Source organism: Orycteropus afer, unplaced genomic scaffold (genome assembly GCF_000298275.1).
Source record: "Orycteropus afer afer isolate SDZICR_OR568_19922 unplaced genomic scaffold, OryAfe1.0 scaffold00323, whole genome shotgun sequence".
NCBI classification, from domain to species: Eukaryota; Metazoa; Chordata; class Mammalia; order Tubulidentata; family Orycteropodidae; genus Orycteropus; species Orycteropus afer.
In genome coordinates, this window is record NW_006921910.1 from 1,954,649 (window position 1) to 1,971,015 (window position 16,367).

At 39.1% G+C, this 16,367-nt stretch overlaps 1 protein-coding gene across 1 annotated transcript in view; it reads left to right on the top strand.

Moving 5' to 3' along the window:
- The window catches only part of DOCK3 (dedicator of cytokinesis 3), a 738,119-nt gene that overhangs the window by 628,691 nt on the left and 93,061 nt on the right, over window positions 1-16,367 (top strand). The window contains exons 23-24 of the mRNA XM_007952017.2: window positions 9,416-9,586; window positions 12,379-12,571. Of these exons, the coding sequence (XP_007950208.2) occupies window positions 9,416-9,586; window positions 12,379-12,571 (364 nt within the window). The remainder of the gene's footprint in view (window positions 1-9,415; window positions 9,587-12,378; window positions 12,572-16,367) is intronic.

The window sequence follows — 16,367 nt, forward strand, 5'->3', positions numbered from 1 at the left end:
ACCCCAAAAGAAAATCACCAAGACATATCATCATCAAACTCACCAAAACCAAAGACAAAGAAAGAATCCTGAAAGCAGCATGGAAAAAAAGAAAAGTTACCTACAGGGAACAACCAATAAGACTAAGCTTGGATTTTTCAGCAGAAACCATGCGGCAAGAAGACAATGGGATGGTATATAGAAAACCCTGAAATAAAAAATTTCCAACCAAGAATTATATACCCAGCAAAATTGTCCTTCAAATATAATGGTGAAATTAGGAGATTTCCAGGTCAGCAGAAATTAAGGGAATTAAGACCAGACCAGCCTTATAAGAGATGCTAAAGGGAGTCCTTTGGACAGAGAACCAACAACAGCAAACAACAACCAACCATTGACACATGATAACATAACCCAGAAACCAACCCAGTTATGGAAGTATCCAAAGTAAATAAGCCTACAAGATTATAAACACGGAACCAGAGACATCAGTTGACAAATGAGGACAGCTACAAACCAAAAAAAAAGGGAAAAAAGTTGTGTAGTTACTGAACTTCTAAATGGTAGGGAAGTCAAGATAACTGCAAGATAGGACTGTTCTAAACTTGGGAAGAAAATTACAAATCACAGGGTAACCTCAAAGAAAAATTACAAGCCTTCACATCAAAATAAAAAAGAGGACAACCACAAATATTTAGCAAATACTAAAACAATAGCAACAAAGGAAATGATAGTATGATTCATAAACAAAATGAGCTCAGCACAGAAAATTATATGGAACAAAGAAATCAGCAACACCACAAAAAAACACATAACAAAATGACAGCAACAAATTCATAATTGTCAATAATTACACTGAATGTCAATGGATTAAGTGCACCACTCAAGACAGAGAGTTGCAGACTGGGTAACAAAACATAACTTATCAATATGCTGTGTACAAGAGACACCTTAGAGAGAAAGACAAAAATAGACTAAAAATCAAGGATTGGGAAAAGATATATCAAGCAAATGGCAACCATAAAACAGCAGGAATGGCAATATTAATTTCTGATAAAACTGACTTTAAGACAAAAACCACCATAAGAGACAAGGAAAGACATTGTATAATGATTAAAGGATCAATTGAACAAGAGGACATTACAATAATAAATACCTATGCACCCAGTGGAAGAGCCCCAAAATACATAAACCAGACTCTCACAGAACTGAAAAGACAAACAGATGACTCCACAGTCATAGTGTTGTTGTTTTTGTTGTTGTTGTTAAGTGCTATCGAGTCCGACCCGACTCATAGAGACCCCTCCTTGGGTTTCCGAGGCAGTATCACTATGGAAGTAGACTGCCCAACCTTCCTTCCAAGGAGTGGCTGGTGGGTTTGAACCTCCAGCCTTCTGGTTAGCAGTCAAGTGCCTTAGGGACTATGCTACCAGAGCTCCTACAGTCATAGTAGGAGACTTTAATACACCACTTTCAATTTCAGATAGAACAACTGGAAAGAAACTCAACAAAGACACAGAAAAACTAAACAATTACAATCTACCAGCTTGACCTTATAGACACATCTACAGAGCATTTCACCCAACAAAAGCACAATCCACATTCTTCTCCAGTGCACATGGAACATTCTCCAGGATATACCATATGTTAGGCCACAAAGCAAGCCTCAGTAAATTTTAAAACATTGAAATAGTGCAAAGCATCTTCTCAGATCACAATGCTGTAAAATTAGAAATCAACAATAGGAAGATAAATGGAAAAAGGGCAAGCACATGAAAACTGAATAACACCCTCCTTGAAAATGACTGGGTAATAGAAGAAATAAAAAGTGAAATTAAAAAATTCCTTGAATCAAATGAGAATGAAAACACAACATACCAAAATCTTTGGGATACAATGAAAGCAGTGATCAGAGGCCAATTAATAGCAATAAATGCACACATCCAAAAAGAAGAAAGAGCCAAAATTAATACCTTAACCCAACATCTCCAACAATTAGAAAAAGAGCAGCAAAAAAAAAAGCCTATAGTCACCAGAAGAAAAGAAATAATAAGATTCAAGCACAAATAAGTGAAACAGAAAATAGAAAGACAATAGAAAAAGTCAACAAGACTAGAAGTTGGTTCTTTGAAAAGATTAATAAAATTGACAAAGCACTGGCAAATTTAACAAAGGAAAAGAGGGGGAGAATACAAATAACATGAATAAGAAAAGAATTAGATGACACCACAACAGATCTTGGCCTGACTTCGTCTCAGCTACTTTGGTCATGTTGTCAGCAGGGACCATTCCCTGGAGACGATGTCATGCTTGGTAAGGTGGAGGGTCAATGAAAAAGGGGAAGGCCCTCAACGAGATGGATTGACACAGTGACTGCGATGATGGGCTCAAGCATAACAGGGATCATGGAGTTGGTGTGGGATCGGGCGATGTTTCATTCTGATGTGCATGGGATCGCTATGAGTTGGAAATGACTCTGCAGCACCTAACAACAACAACAGATCCAACAGAAATTACAAGGATCATACCAGGATACTATGAAGAACTATACTCCAACAAATTTGAAAATCTAGACGAAATGGACAGATTTCTAGAAACGTAATACTTACCTAACTAACAGAGGCTGAGGTGGAAAATTTAAACAGACCCATAACAAAAGAAGACATTAAACAGGTCATTAAAAAATTACCAACAACAAAAAAAAGCCATGGCCCAGATGGTTTCATTGGCAAATTTTACCAAATGTTCAGAAAAAAACTGACACCAATCCTATTCAAACTATTCCAGGCATAGAAAAGAATGGAATACTCCCAAATTCATTTTATTAAGCAAGCATAACCTTGATACCAAAACCAGGCAAATACATCACTAAAAAGGAAAATTATAGATCAATATCCCTCATGAATATAGATCCAAAGATCTTCAACAACCTAGCCAATAGACTCCAACATACATTATGACCAAGTGGGGTTCATACTAGGTATTCAAAGATGGTTCAACATTAGAAAAACAATCAGCATCATCCATCACATATATAAAGCAAAGGAAACAAAAAAACATGATCATATCAATCAGTGCGGGAGCTCTGGTAGTGTAGTGCCTAAAGCACTTGACTGCTAACCAGAAGGCTGGTGGTTCAAACCCACCAGCCACTCCTCGGAAGGAAGGTGGGGCAATCTACTTCCATAGTGATAACTGCCTCGGAAACCCAAGGAAGGGTCGCTATGAGTCGGGTCCGACTCAACGGCACATAACAACAACAACAATCAATCAATGTAGAAAACGCATTTGATAAAAATCCAACCCCATTCCTGATTTTTTTTTAAAAAAAAAAAGCAAAATAGGAATAGAAGGGACATTCTTCAACATAGTAAAGGGCATATATGCAAAACCAACAGCCAACGTTATTTTCAATGGAGAGAGACTGAAACCATTCCCCTTGCAAACAGGAACCAGACAAGGATGCCCTCTATCACCACTTCTATTCAACATTGTATTTGAAGTCCTAGCCAGGGCAATAAGGCAAGAAAGGGAAATCAAAGGCATCCACATTGGTAAGGAAGAAGTCAAACCATCCCTATTTGCTGATGATATGATCCTATACCTAGAAAAACCAAGAGACTCAGCAAAAAAACTACTGAAACTAGTTGAGATTTAGCACAGTGGCGGGATACAAGATCAACATCCAAAAATCAGTTGGATTCCTCTATACCAGCAAAGAGATTGCTGAAAAGGAAATCAATACCACTTACAATAGCTACCAAAAATTAATATATTTGGGAATAAATCTCACTTGGAACACAAAAGACCTATACAAAGAAAACTACCAATCACTGCTCCAAGAAACCATAAGAGATCTACATAAATGGAAGAACAAAACATGCTTGTGGATCCAAACATTGTGAAAATATCAGTGCTACCCAAAGCAATCTATACAATTCAATGCAATCCCAATCTAGATCCCATCAGCATTCTTTAAGGATATGGAAAAACCACTAATTTTTTATAGAAAGTAAAGAGACCTCGAATAAGCAAAAAGTACTGTGGAAGAAGAAGAACAAAGTAGGAGATCTCATGCTTCCAGATCTCAAAACCTACTATACGGCCACAGTAGTCAAAACAGCCTGGTACTGGTACGACGACAGACACATAGACAGTGGAACAGAACTGAGAACCCAGAGATAGATCCATCAACCTGTGATCAGCTGATTTTTGACAAAGGGCTGAAATCCATTAAATGGGAAAGAGATGGTCTCTTTAACAAATGGTGCTGGCAAAACTGGATATCCATTTGCAGAAAAATGAAACAAGATTTGTACCTCACACCATACACAAAACTAACTCCCGATGGATCGAGGACTTAAATGTGAAACCTAAAACTATAAAGTTCCTCAAGGAAAAACTAGGGACAAATTTAAGGGCCCTCATTTCTGACATAAACAGACTGTCAAGCATAACCCAAAATGCACAAACAATTGAAGATAAACTAGATGAATGGGATCTTCTAAAAATTAAATTTTTATGTGCTTCCAAAGACTTCTCTAAAAGAGGAAAAAAAGAACCTACAGATGGGAAGAAAATATTTGGCAATGACATATCTGACAGGGGTCTTACCTCTAAAATTTATAGAAAACTCCAACACCTCAACAACAAAAAGATTAACAATCCAATTAAAAAATGGTGAGAAGACATGAATAGACACTTCACCAAAGAGGATATTCAGGTAGCCAGCAAATACATGAAGAAATGCTCATGATCATTAGCCACCAGAGAGATGCAAATCAAAACAGCGGTGAGATACCATCTTGCCCCAGCACTAAAAGCAAAGTTCAACAAGACAGAAAATAACAAATGCTGACGAGGATGTGGAGAGATTGAGACTCTCATACACTGCTGGTGGGACTGTCAAATGATACAACCACTGTGGAAAGCAGTATGGCGATTCCTTAAAAAGCTGGAATTAGAAATACCATTTCACCCAGAAATCCTGTTACTAGGTGTATATCATAAAGAAGTGAGAGCCAGGACAAGAACAGATACATGAACACCCATGTTCACTGCAGCACTATTTACAATAGCAAAAAGATGTAAACAACCTAGGTGCCCGTTAAGAGAAGAATGGATAACCAAACTATGGTACATACACACAATGGAATACTATGGAACACTAAAGAATAATGTAGAATCTGCAAAACACCACATAACATGGATGAACTTGGAGGACATTATGCTGAATGAAATAAGTCAATCACAGAAGGACAAATATAATATTAGTTCATTATTGTAAAAAGTCAAGGAAAGGTTTATGTATGGAAGGAAACTTTCTTTGTTGGTTACCAGGGGTAGGATAGGAGGGGAGGCAACACTGAAAAAAAAAAAGAATTGACCCATGTCACTTTAGTTTTGTGTATTTTGCTGTATGTAAATTATATTTCAATAAAATGTATTTTAAAAAAGAAAAAAAGATACAGGTCTTTAAAAAAAAAAAAAAAAAACCTAATAAAAGGCATCCAAATCAGAAACGAAGACATAAAATTGCCTCTGTTTATAGATGATATGATCCTATATGTGAGAGAAAACTATTAGAGCTAATAAATGAATTCAGCCAAGTTTTCAGATTAGAACAGTACACTAAAATCAGTTGTGTTTCTATACACCAACAGTGAAAATCCAAAAGAAATTAAGAAAGTGATTCCATTTACCGTAAGATCTAAAAGAGTGAAATATCCAGGAATAAATTTAACCAAGGAGGTGAAAGACTTTTGCACTGAAACTACAAAACACTTCTGAAGGAAATTGTAAAAATCCATTGCCGTTGAGTCAATTCTAGCTCTTAACACCCCTCTAAGACAGAGTAGAACTACTCCATAGAGTTTCCAAGACCATAATCTTTACCAAAGCAGACGGCCACATCTTTCTCCTGTGTAGTGGCTGGTGGTTAGCAGCTGAGCACTTAACCACTGTGCCACCAGGGAATTATAGAAGACATAAATAAATGGAATGGCATCCTTTATTCATGAACTGGAAGGCAAGATGTCAGTACTACTCAAAGCAATCTATGGATTCAATGCAGTCCATATCAAAATCCCAGCAGCCTTTTTGCAGAAATGGAAAGCCCAATCCTCACATTTGTATGGAATTACAAGGGAACCCAAATAGCCAAAACAATTTTTTAAAAAGAAAAAGTTGGAGAATTCACACTTTCCAATGTTGATGCTTAATACAAAGCTACAGTATAATCAAAACCACGTGGGACTGGCATAAGGAGAGATATGTCGACCAATGGAATAAAATTGAATGTCCAGAAATAAACTCATACATCTATGGCCAGTAGATTTTCAACAGGAGTATGAAGTTCATTCAGTGGAGAAGGTGGTGGGAAAACTGGATATCTACCTACAAGAAAATGAAGTTAGGCTCCTATCTTAAACCATAGATAAAAATTAACTCAAAATTAATCAAAGACCTAAATATAAGAACTAAAATTATAAAATTCTTAAAAGAAAATACAGGAGTACATCTTCATGACCTTGTATTTGGCAAGGGATTCTTAGAAATAACACGAAAAGCACAAGCAACAAAGAAAAATATAAATTGGACGTCATCAGAATTAAAAACTTTTTTGCATCAAAGGACACTATCCAGAACATGAAAAGACAATGTCCAGAATAGAAAATATTGGCAAGTCATGTTATCTAATTGTTGTAGTCTGCTGCTGCATTGATTCTGAGTCATAGTGACCCTATATGACAGAGTAGGACTGCTCTATAGAGTTTCCTAAGCTGTAGTCTTTATGGGAGCAGATCACCAGATCTTTTCTCCCATATAACAACTGGTGGGTTCAAACTACTGACCTTTCAGTTAGCAACCAAGCATTTAATCATTGTACCACCTCCAGGTCTCCTTATAGTATCTAGTAAGGGTCTAATATCCAGAAGATGAAAAGAATTCTTACAACTCAGTCACAAAAAGACCAAAAAAATTTCAGTTGAAAAAAATGGAGAAAGATTTTAATAGATAATACTCCAAAGAAGATAGATATACAATAGCCAAAAAGCACATGAAAAGAAGATCAACGTCATTAATCATTAGGGAAACACAAATCAAGCCCACAATGAGATACAACTTCATGGTCACTAGGATGACTATAATAATAATAATAAATTGTAATGAGAAGTAACAGGTGTTGGCAAGGATGTGGAGAAATTGAAACTTAACATTGCTAGTGAGAATGTAAAATGATGCAGTCACTTTGAAAAGCAGTTTGGCTGTTCTTCAAAAGTTTGGAAAAAAAATAAAAGGATAAGCTAAACATAGAATTACCACATAAACCAGTAACTCTATTCCTAAGTATGTATCCAGAGTAAGTGACAACAGGTATTCAAACAAATACTTGTACAAGAGTGTTCATAACCAACTGATGAATGGATAAACAAAATGTGGTCTATCCATATAATAGAATGTTCTTCAGCCATAAAGAGAAATGATGTTCTGATACATGCTACAATGTGGATGAACTTTGAAAACAGTATGCTAAGTGAAATAGGCCAGGCACAAAGGACAAATATTGTATGATTCCACTTATATGAAATTCTTAGAATAGGCAGATTCATAGAGACAGAAAGTAGGATAAAAGTCATCAGAGGCTTGGATTAGGAGGAGAATGGGGAATTACTGCTTAATGGGAGCAGATTTGGGGAATTACTGCCTAACTGGAGTCGGAAACGACTCGACGGCACTTAACAACAACAACAACAACAGGTGCAGAGTTTCCATTTGGGTGATTAAAAAAAATGGAAATAGATAAAAGTAGGGGTTGCACAACATTGTGAACTTACTAAACACCATTGAATTGCACACTTGAAAATGGTTAAAATGGCAAATTTTTATGTTATTTCATCATGAGAGAAAGTTAAGGAAACAAAAGCCTGGGTGGAATATTCATCAAGAGTAAAATAAAAACTAAATTATTCTTAGTTGACAATAGAAAACTAGATAACATTGAAAATAAACTATAGTAATGGAACAATAGCCTTACTAGAATAAAGTATGATTTCATTTATTTAAAGATAAAGATCAGATAAAAATAAACTATAGTGATTAGGAATATATATTTTGATGGTAAAACAGTAAGAGCAAGGATGTGATTACTGTAAGTCACATTAGTGCTCACATCCCAAAAAAGGCAGGGGATTGTGATGGACTTCAGGGTATTGGTGATGTTCTGTTTCTCTACCTGGTTGGTAATTATATGAATTTCTTTACAGACCAGGCATTAAAAGACTGCTCGAACAGAAACTGTAGCATTTATAGAAGTGATTTCTTCTGCAATCACCTTCTGCAGAATCTTCTGGTGCAAGCCAGTAGAAGTCGCTAGAGTTGGATTCAGCTCGATGGCAGTGGGTTTGGTTTTTGGTGGGTTGTTGTTAGGTGCCATCAAGTCAGTTCCAACTAATAGCAAATCTTTCACAAAAAAAAAAAAAAAAAACACTGCCCAGTCCTACACCGTCCTCACAATCATTGTTATGTGTGAGCCCACTGTTGCATTTTGTGGGCTATAAGGTGTTAAGCTTTCCTTTGCCAAACTTTCTGACAGATGGATAGATCATAAGATGTAGCTTGGGAATTGTTTTCCTTTATATGTTTTAAGTAACTGAGTTCCATTTGTTTCATTCTTGGATAAGTTTCTCCCTCATGTCTCTGCCTTTTCAGTGTCTGAGAAATCTGTGGCATTTCTTTGATTAGAAAACATATTCCTAGTATTGACTCTGTTCTCTAAAAGATAATTTACTCTGGGCCAAACTGCAGAGACTCTTCAGAATCAGGTTCTTCTTCCAAACTGTTTCCCACGAACTGATTATGGCAGGTGCGCTGGTCTGGAAAGGAGCAGAGAGTAGATTTATGAGGTCCACCAACTGCTGTGCACCTGGGTCGAGTTTTCTACAGACTTCCATGACCCCTGGTGAGAAGGCAGGCACTGTGTCAGATCCCAGCTGTATCTCAAAGTTGTGGAAGAGTTCCTAAAGAATTCTTACTGCTTGGAATTATTTCAAGAAAGGTTCTTACATCATTACCTTTGGAGCCACTTATTTGTGTTTCTGGTTTAAAAAAAAAAAAAAATTCATTTTCATTTGATCCCAAATGCTCTTGAATTAAACTGTTTTGATAACAGTCCACAGATCCTTAACTCTGGAACCTCAGAAAACTGTTCTGAAATCATTTGATGATTCTCTCAATAAGAAGACAGTACTGCTCAGTAACCATTTGGATGTTTAAGAAAAAGTTAAATAAAAACAAAGTGCCTGTCTCCATAGCTGAAATGGCCCATTGCCTGATTTTAGTGCAAAATATGCTGTTACTTTGCCCTGCGTGCTGGGACATGTGAGTTCCTAGCCATCTTCAACACATCTCCTTTCCTTTTCCCCCACTCCTGTAGGCCTTGGAGTACCTTTTCAAGTTCATCGTGCAGTCACGGATCCTGTACTCACGAGCCACATGTGGGATGGAGGAGGAGCAGTTCCGGTCCAGCATTCAAGAACTTTTCCAGTCCATCCGGTTTGTGCTCAGTCTGGACAGCAGAAACTCAGAAACACTCCTTTTCACTCAGGTCTGTGAGCTGCTGGGAAGCTTTGCTGCTGAATTCTTTGTCTGTCTTAGCAAGTTGTTTCTTTGTGCTCAGGCTTCCAGAGTTAAGAATTCCTGCCAGGATCTATGGCTAAGAATTAGGATTAGATTCTATTAGAAATGTCAGTGTGGGATAGAAATTTGCTTCCTTATGTTAAAAATAACCTCGCTGGCCAATCTGTTACCATTTCCATGCAGCCTTGCCCTCAAAAGAATCAAGGATATTATTCATTATACTCTACCATAAAGGGATTATTACCTCTTATGAAATTAATGTCAGCTTTTTATCTAATGAATTATATATGTTGTTGTGGTGGTGGTAGTGGTGGTTATTATGTGCCATTGAGTCGGACCTGACTCATAGCAACCCCTCCTTGGGTTTCTGAGGTGGTACATACTTCTTTAATTTTTAAAAGCCAGTTATTACTCCAAAACTAAACAAAGACCAGCCTCTCTCGTGTCTGTTCTGTCTGGTGCAGCTAGTTCTTTCCTTAGTATGTTTAAACTCCATCTTATGTAAGAATATTCTACTTTTTGTTTCCACTTGTACCTGTATTGCCCCTTGATGCCAACTGCCCATAGAGCCCTCGGCCTGGAGCCCCACAGCAAAACTGGGAGCTAAAAGTGGAAACACCTCAAGATCACGAGATGCCTGTATTAGGATGGCTCCTTCCATGATCTCCTCTCCCAAGTATCCAAACTACCTGTGTTCCTCTACCTGCTCCTTCCCAAACCCATTTACTCCTGCCAACAGGGACACATGACATCTATCCCTCCCCTCGGCCAGCAAAGAGATATGCGGAGCTCAGAGCTAGATAGTAGAGCAAGGCAAATATTCTTTGAGAGAACTTCACAATACCCTGTACCCAATGACATGCTTCTGCCATATCAGGATAAGCTTAGACCTTCAGCTTAGAGCTGAGTCAGGATCAGGCCTTACTGCTTGTAGCCAGAATCATGTTTCATGAGTTCATGACTCTCAGCAAGAATATTATTTAGTCAAGCTTTATGTCTTGGATTCTGAGCACTAGAAGATATTAGAGTACAGGATCCTTCTGTCGTGGTGCTTAAGTGTAGGAAATGTCATTATTTAAAAGAGTAAATAAGCTACTGTTTCTTATTAATTATGAAGTGTCTACTTTCTCTTTTATCTTTGTATCTAGCTGCTTATACTGGTACGTTTTCGTGCTGGTTCTAATAACTACAAAACAATCTCCTTGATATCCCAGGGAGTTATATATCTGCAAGTAGAATTCAAAAAAGTTCCATATTCAGCCCTGGCCTGAACATAAGACCACAGTGTGGCAGGCTTGCTTCTCCATGGCCTAAATTGTCACTTACTATAGGCCAGTGCCTGCTGCTTGATGGAACAGTTAAGAAAAGCAGCCCCTTCCCCCACCTGCCACTTGGGAAAAGTAGGCTCTTGCCTTCCTGTTTCAAGAAGGCACTCTATTTTCTCGAAACCTAAAAACCAGACCCCACTGCCATCAAGTCAGATCTGACTCATAGCAACCCCCATTGGTTTTCCAAGTCTGTAAATCTTTATGGAAGTAGATTGCCTTATCTTCCTCCTACAGAGCAGCTGGTGGGTTTGAACTGACAATCTTCTGGTTAGCAACCAAATGCCTTAACCACTATCTTGGGTCAATGATGTGAGAGGACTGAGAAATAAAAAAAGCGTCCTTCAGTCTGCTTTCATTTAATTGAGAAAAGAACAAAATCAACCTTTATTAAAGGCCTGTTGTGTGCTAAGCACTCTACTGGAAACTTTATGAACCTGATTTTCTGCTCATAACAATACCAGGATATAAGTAATAGCGTCATCCCCATTTTACAGATGAGAAAACAGAGGATTAGGCAATAACTTGCCCAGCGTTACATAGCAGGTTAGTGGTAGAGCTGGGATGTAAACTTACATCTGTCTAATTCTAAAACCCATTTTTTTTATCCTACACTGTTCTACTCCCAAAGGCTGAGGAACTATTAGCAGATTGTCCTCAAGTAGCCACCTAGAAGAGCTCCGATCCTAGAAGAGAATGCTCCTCACACACACTCACTCACCAGATCTCCTTGTGTGGGTTGCCCACATCACTGGATCCTCTATACCATCAACAGTCCACAAGAGTTCATGGCTGACTAAATCTATACATTTTCCATACTTCTGAGTTTTTACTTGAGATTGCCAGGCATTGTGGATGAAGGAAATAATTTACAAAGTCTTCAGATTTTATGATTGTACGTAAATGCCTGTGACCACTGGGGAAGTAGTCCACTCTCAGCTGCATAGTTGACTGGAGGGCTGCGAGGGGTTCAGCCAGTGCTATCGGAGATGCTCAGCACTTTCCAGCCATGCTTTCTTTGGTAGGTTCCTGGCTTGAGTTTGGAACCAAAGTTGGAAAGTCAAGGGCTTAATCATAAAGACAAACAAAAAATCTAAATCCATTTTATGAGCAAAAACAGCTATGGATGTTAAGCCACCTTGAGCAAGTTTCTCTTTATAATCCCTTCTCTTGTCAGCAAATGCCTTGTCATGTTATGAAAATTTCAAGTGGCCAGGGCCCCAGTAAGTTCTCTTGCTTTGTTTTTGGTTCCTCTTGCTCTGAGTACCAGAAATGGTGCAGAGCTGGGCAGTGTCAAGGCCCAAGGGGAGCCTACCTGAGCCAAGGGTGTCACAGTGCCTTCTCAACCTCTTTACCATGTGGTATCATTGCCTAAGCATGTGAGATAGACACACGCCTAACTGTGAGCTAACCACAGCTTTACTTGCTTCCTCAGGCTGCACTCCTCAATTCCTTCCCAACCATCTTTGATGAGCTGCTACAAATGTTCACCGTGCAAGAGGTGGCAGAGTTTGTGAGAGGGACACTGGGGAGCATGCCCAGCACTGTGCACATCGGGCAGTCAATGGATGTCGTGAAGCTTCAGTCTATCGCCAGAACCGTGGATAGCCGCCTGTTTTCTTTCTCAGGTAAATCAAGTTGGGGTGAGAGTCAGATTTACCTTTCTTCCTTTCCTGGCGATGTTCAAGTAGCAATCAAAGGATCAGTTTTATCAACCATCATGCAAAAAGCCAGTGGCTGTAAAATGCAGAGCTTTGGTAAACTGTGTTAGAAAATGCAGCCAAGACCTAGGCCTACTATCTCATTCATAGTGTATTCTAAGAGACCTATACCCTAGAGGATGTCCATGGGGTGGTCCACAGAGCAGCTTTCAGGCCCACAAGTTCATCCAGCTTCTAAGAATGGGACCCTTTCACATCTCTAGCAGAGTGAAAGGGTAAAGGGAAAGGAGACGGGAGCAAGAGAAAAGGGTCCATCCAAAGGGGATAAGACAAGCTAAGAAAATAAAAGGGACCCGGATAGGGGACCCTCAGGGCCTGCTGTGCTTTCCTGATTCCTTGTCTGACCAGTCAGAGAGATTCTTCTTCCAACCTTAAGAGGCTCTGTTATAGGTGACAGAAAGAGAGATTGACAGGGAGCTCTCCTTGTTCTCCAAGGGGTCAGAACAGCCTAACAAATGCCACCAGCAGCCCAGACTGCCTTTCAGAGAGAACCTCCAGATTCATCCCTGAAACCCAGTTGTATGTGATCAAGTTGGAGGTGACCAAGTTTGGCCTTGCAGAAGCACCAAATACACAATGGCTAATGGCTAAATGTTAAGATCAATATGAGGCTGATGCTTTAGTAGAATATCACTATCATAGTGATTCCCAACTTCTGGACACAGGAATAAATGTAAAACACTAGCAAAACAAGTATTATTAGAATTTTTATATTTAAATTTTTTGGTGGCTAATTTTTTTTTATTTTATTGTGATTTGGGTAAAAGTTTACAGAGCAAATTCGTTGTTCAAATTGATTGTCAATAAGTCTTCCTCCAATCTTGATGCCACGTTCTTCTTCACATAGTCCAACTTCTCAGATCATTTTCTCAGCATACAGATTCAATGAGTATGGTGAAAGGGTCCAACCCTGACACACACCTTTCCTGATTTTAAACCATTCAATATCCCCTTTTTTTCTTAGAACAACTGTCTCTCGGTCTTTGTATAGGTTCCTCATGAGTGCAATGAAGTGTTCTGGAATTCCTGTTTTTCATAATGTTATCCATAATTCATTATGATCCACACAGTCGAATGCCCTTGCATAGTCAATAAAACACAGGTAAACATCTTTCTGGTATTCTTTGCTTTCAGCTAAGATCTGCCTGACATCAACAATAATATCCCTTTTTCCATGCTCTCTTCTGCATCTGGCTTCAATTTCTGGAAGTTCCCTATCAATGTATTGCTGCAACCATTTTTATCGTAATTAAGATATTATTGGTATTAATTATTTTGTTCAATAATTTCCACTTCCCTTTCTTTGGAATGGGCACAAGTATGGATCTCTTCCAGTCAGTTGGCCAGGTAGCTGTCTTCCAACTTTTTTGGCATAAATGTGTGAGCACCACCAGTCCTGCACCCATTTGTTAAAATATCTCAATATATTTTCTGTCATTTTGTGGGACCTTGTTTCTTGCCAATTCCTTCAGTGCAACTTGGATTTCTTCTTTCAGTACCGTTGGTTCTTTATCATATGCTACCTCCTGAAATGGTTGAACATCAACCAATTCTTTTTGGTACAGTGACTGTGTATTCCTCCCAACTTCTTTTTTTATTACTATTTTTATTTTTATTGTGATTTCGGTGAAAGCGTACAGAACAAATTCACTTTCCATATAGCAGCTCACATACACTTTGTCTCATGACATTGACTGCAGTTTCCCACAATGCAACAGCTCCCCTCTCCATCCTCCCCACAGTTACCTTTTCCCTGTGTCTTTCCCTCCCATGTGCTCCTGTCCCTTGAGCTGTCTCCCTGTACATACACAGCCACCCTGTTCTCCCATGATTGATCTCTCCAAGAAGTGTATCTACCTAATGTAAACATTCAGCTCATTTGCCTGTCTTTTGTTTGGCTGGAAGCCACAGGTATGGGTTCAATTCCAGACCTGAAGGGCACCTAGAGGCCATAGTGTCAGTGGTTCCATCAGGCTCCATCAGACCAGCAAACCTGGTCCCTTTTTATTTTTTTTAATGATTTTGAGTTTTGTTCTACATTGTTCTTCTACTATCCAGGATCTCCTACATAGATCCCATTCTGATTGGTTGACATTGGTAGCCGGGCACCATCTAGTTCTTCTGGTCTCATAGTCATATAGGCTGAGGATCGCATGGTGTACCAGTCCCTTGGACTAATTGTTTCATGTGTTTTTAGTTTCTTCATTCTTCTTTGCTCTGGATGAGGAGAGATCCATCATTGCACCTAGATGGCCACTTGCAAGCTTTTAAGATCCCAGTTGCTACTCACCAAAGTAGGATGTGGAACAATGTTTTTGTGTAGTATGTTATGCAAGTTGAGCTTGATGTCCCCTGCAACTATGGTCCCAAGCCCAAAGGTCCAAGTACTCATTCCCTTTGGGTAGCTGGCAGTGGCCAAGAAGTGACTACAACCTTGTCCTTTGTTAGTTCTACTATATACCTGGAAATTCTTACAGAATATTCAGATATACTTGTAGAAGTGTTGCCTTCCAACCCTATACAGGGTATTCTTGGGCACACTCCCCCCTATGTAGACATACCTAATAGCTCATCCTGTACATCCATCTATCCACCCATAGATCAGGGAGCTCTGGTAGCATAGTAGCTAAGACACTTGCCTGCTAACAAGACGGCTGGCGGTTCAAACCCACCAGCCACTCCTCGGAAGGAAGGTTGGGCAATCCTACTTCCATAGTGATACTGCCTCAGAAACCCAAGGAGGGGTCACTATGAGTCGGGGCCGACTCGACGGCACATAACAACAACAACAACAACCCATAGATCAATGTTTGCCTTCACTGACAACGCAGTACTGTATGTGCAGAAGGGTTCGTCTTTGGTGTCCGTATCTTCTATGCACCTCTCTATGTCTTCCTCCTCCTTAGTACCACTGTGTTGATCACTCACATTTGGTACATTGCCTTTCCCTTCATCCAAATCAATACTTGTCTCTACCTATCTAACAGTGTTCCCTCCCCTTCCCCTCCAACCCCTGGTAACCAACAAAGAAAATTTCCTTCTATATATAAACCTTTTCTTGACTTTTTACAATAATGGACTAATACAATATTTGTCCTCCTGTGACTGACTTACTTCACTCAGCATAATGTCCTCCAAATTCATCCATGTTATGCAGTGTTTTGCAGATTCTACGTTATTCTTTAGGGTTGTGTGGTATTCCATTGTGTGTATGTACCATAGTTTGGTTATCCATTCTTCTACACACCCTATGTGCCCTACAACCTTGTCCTTTGTCAGCTCTACTATATACCTGGAAATTCTTACAGATATACTTGTAGAAGTATTGCCTGCCAACCCTATACAGGGTCTTGGGCACACTTCCCCCTGTGTAGACATACCTAATAGTTCAGCCTGTACACCCATCTATCCACCCATAGATCAATGTTTGCCTTCACTGACAATGCAGTACTGTATGTGCAGAAGGGTTAATCTTTGGTGTCCATATCTTCCATGCACCTCTCTATGTCTTCCTCCTCCTTAGCACCACTGTGTTGATACTAAACACCATAGGGTGTTTCCATCTTTTTACTATTGTAAATAGTGCTGCAGTGAACATGGGTGTGCGTATATCAGTTCTTGTTCCTTCCATCTTCTTTTCGTGCTTTCTGCATCATTCAATATTTTGTCCACAGAATCCTTCAGTATTGCAACTCAAGGCTTG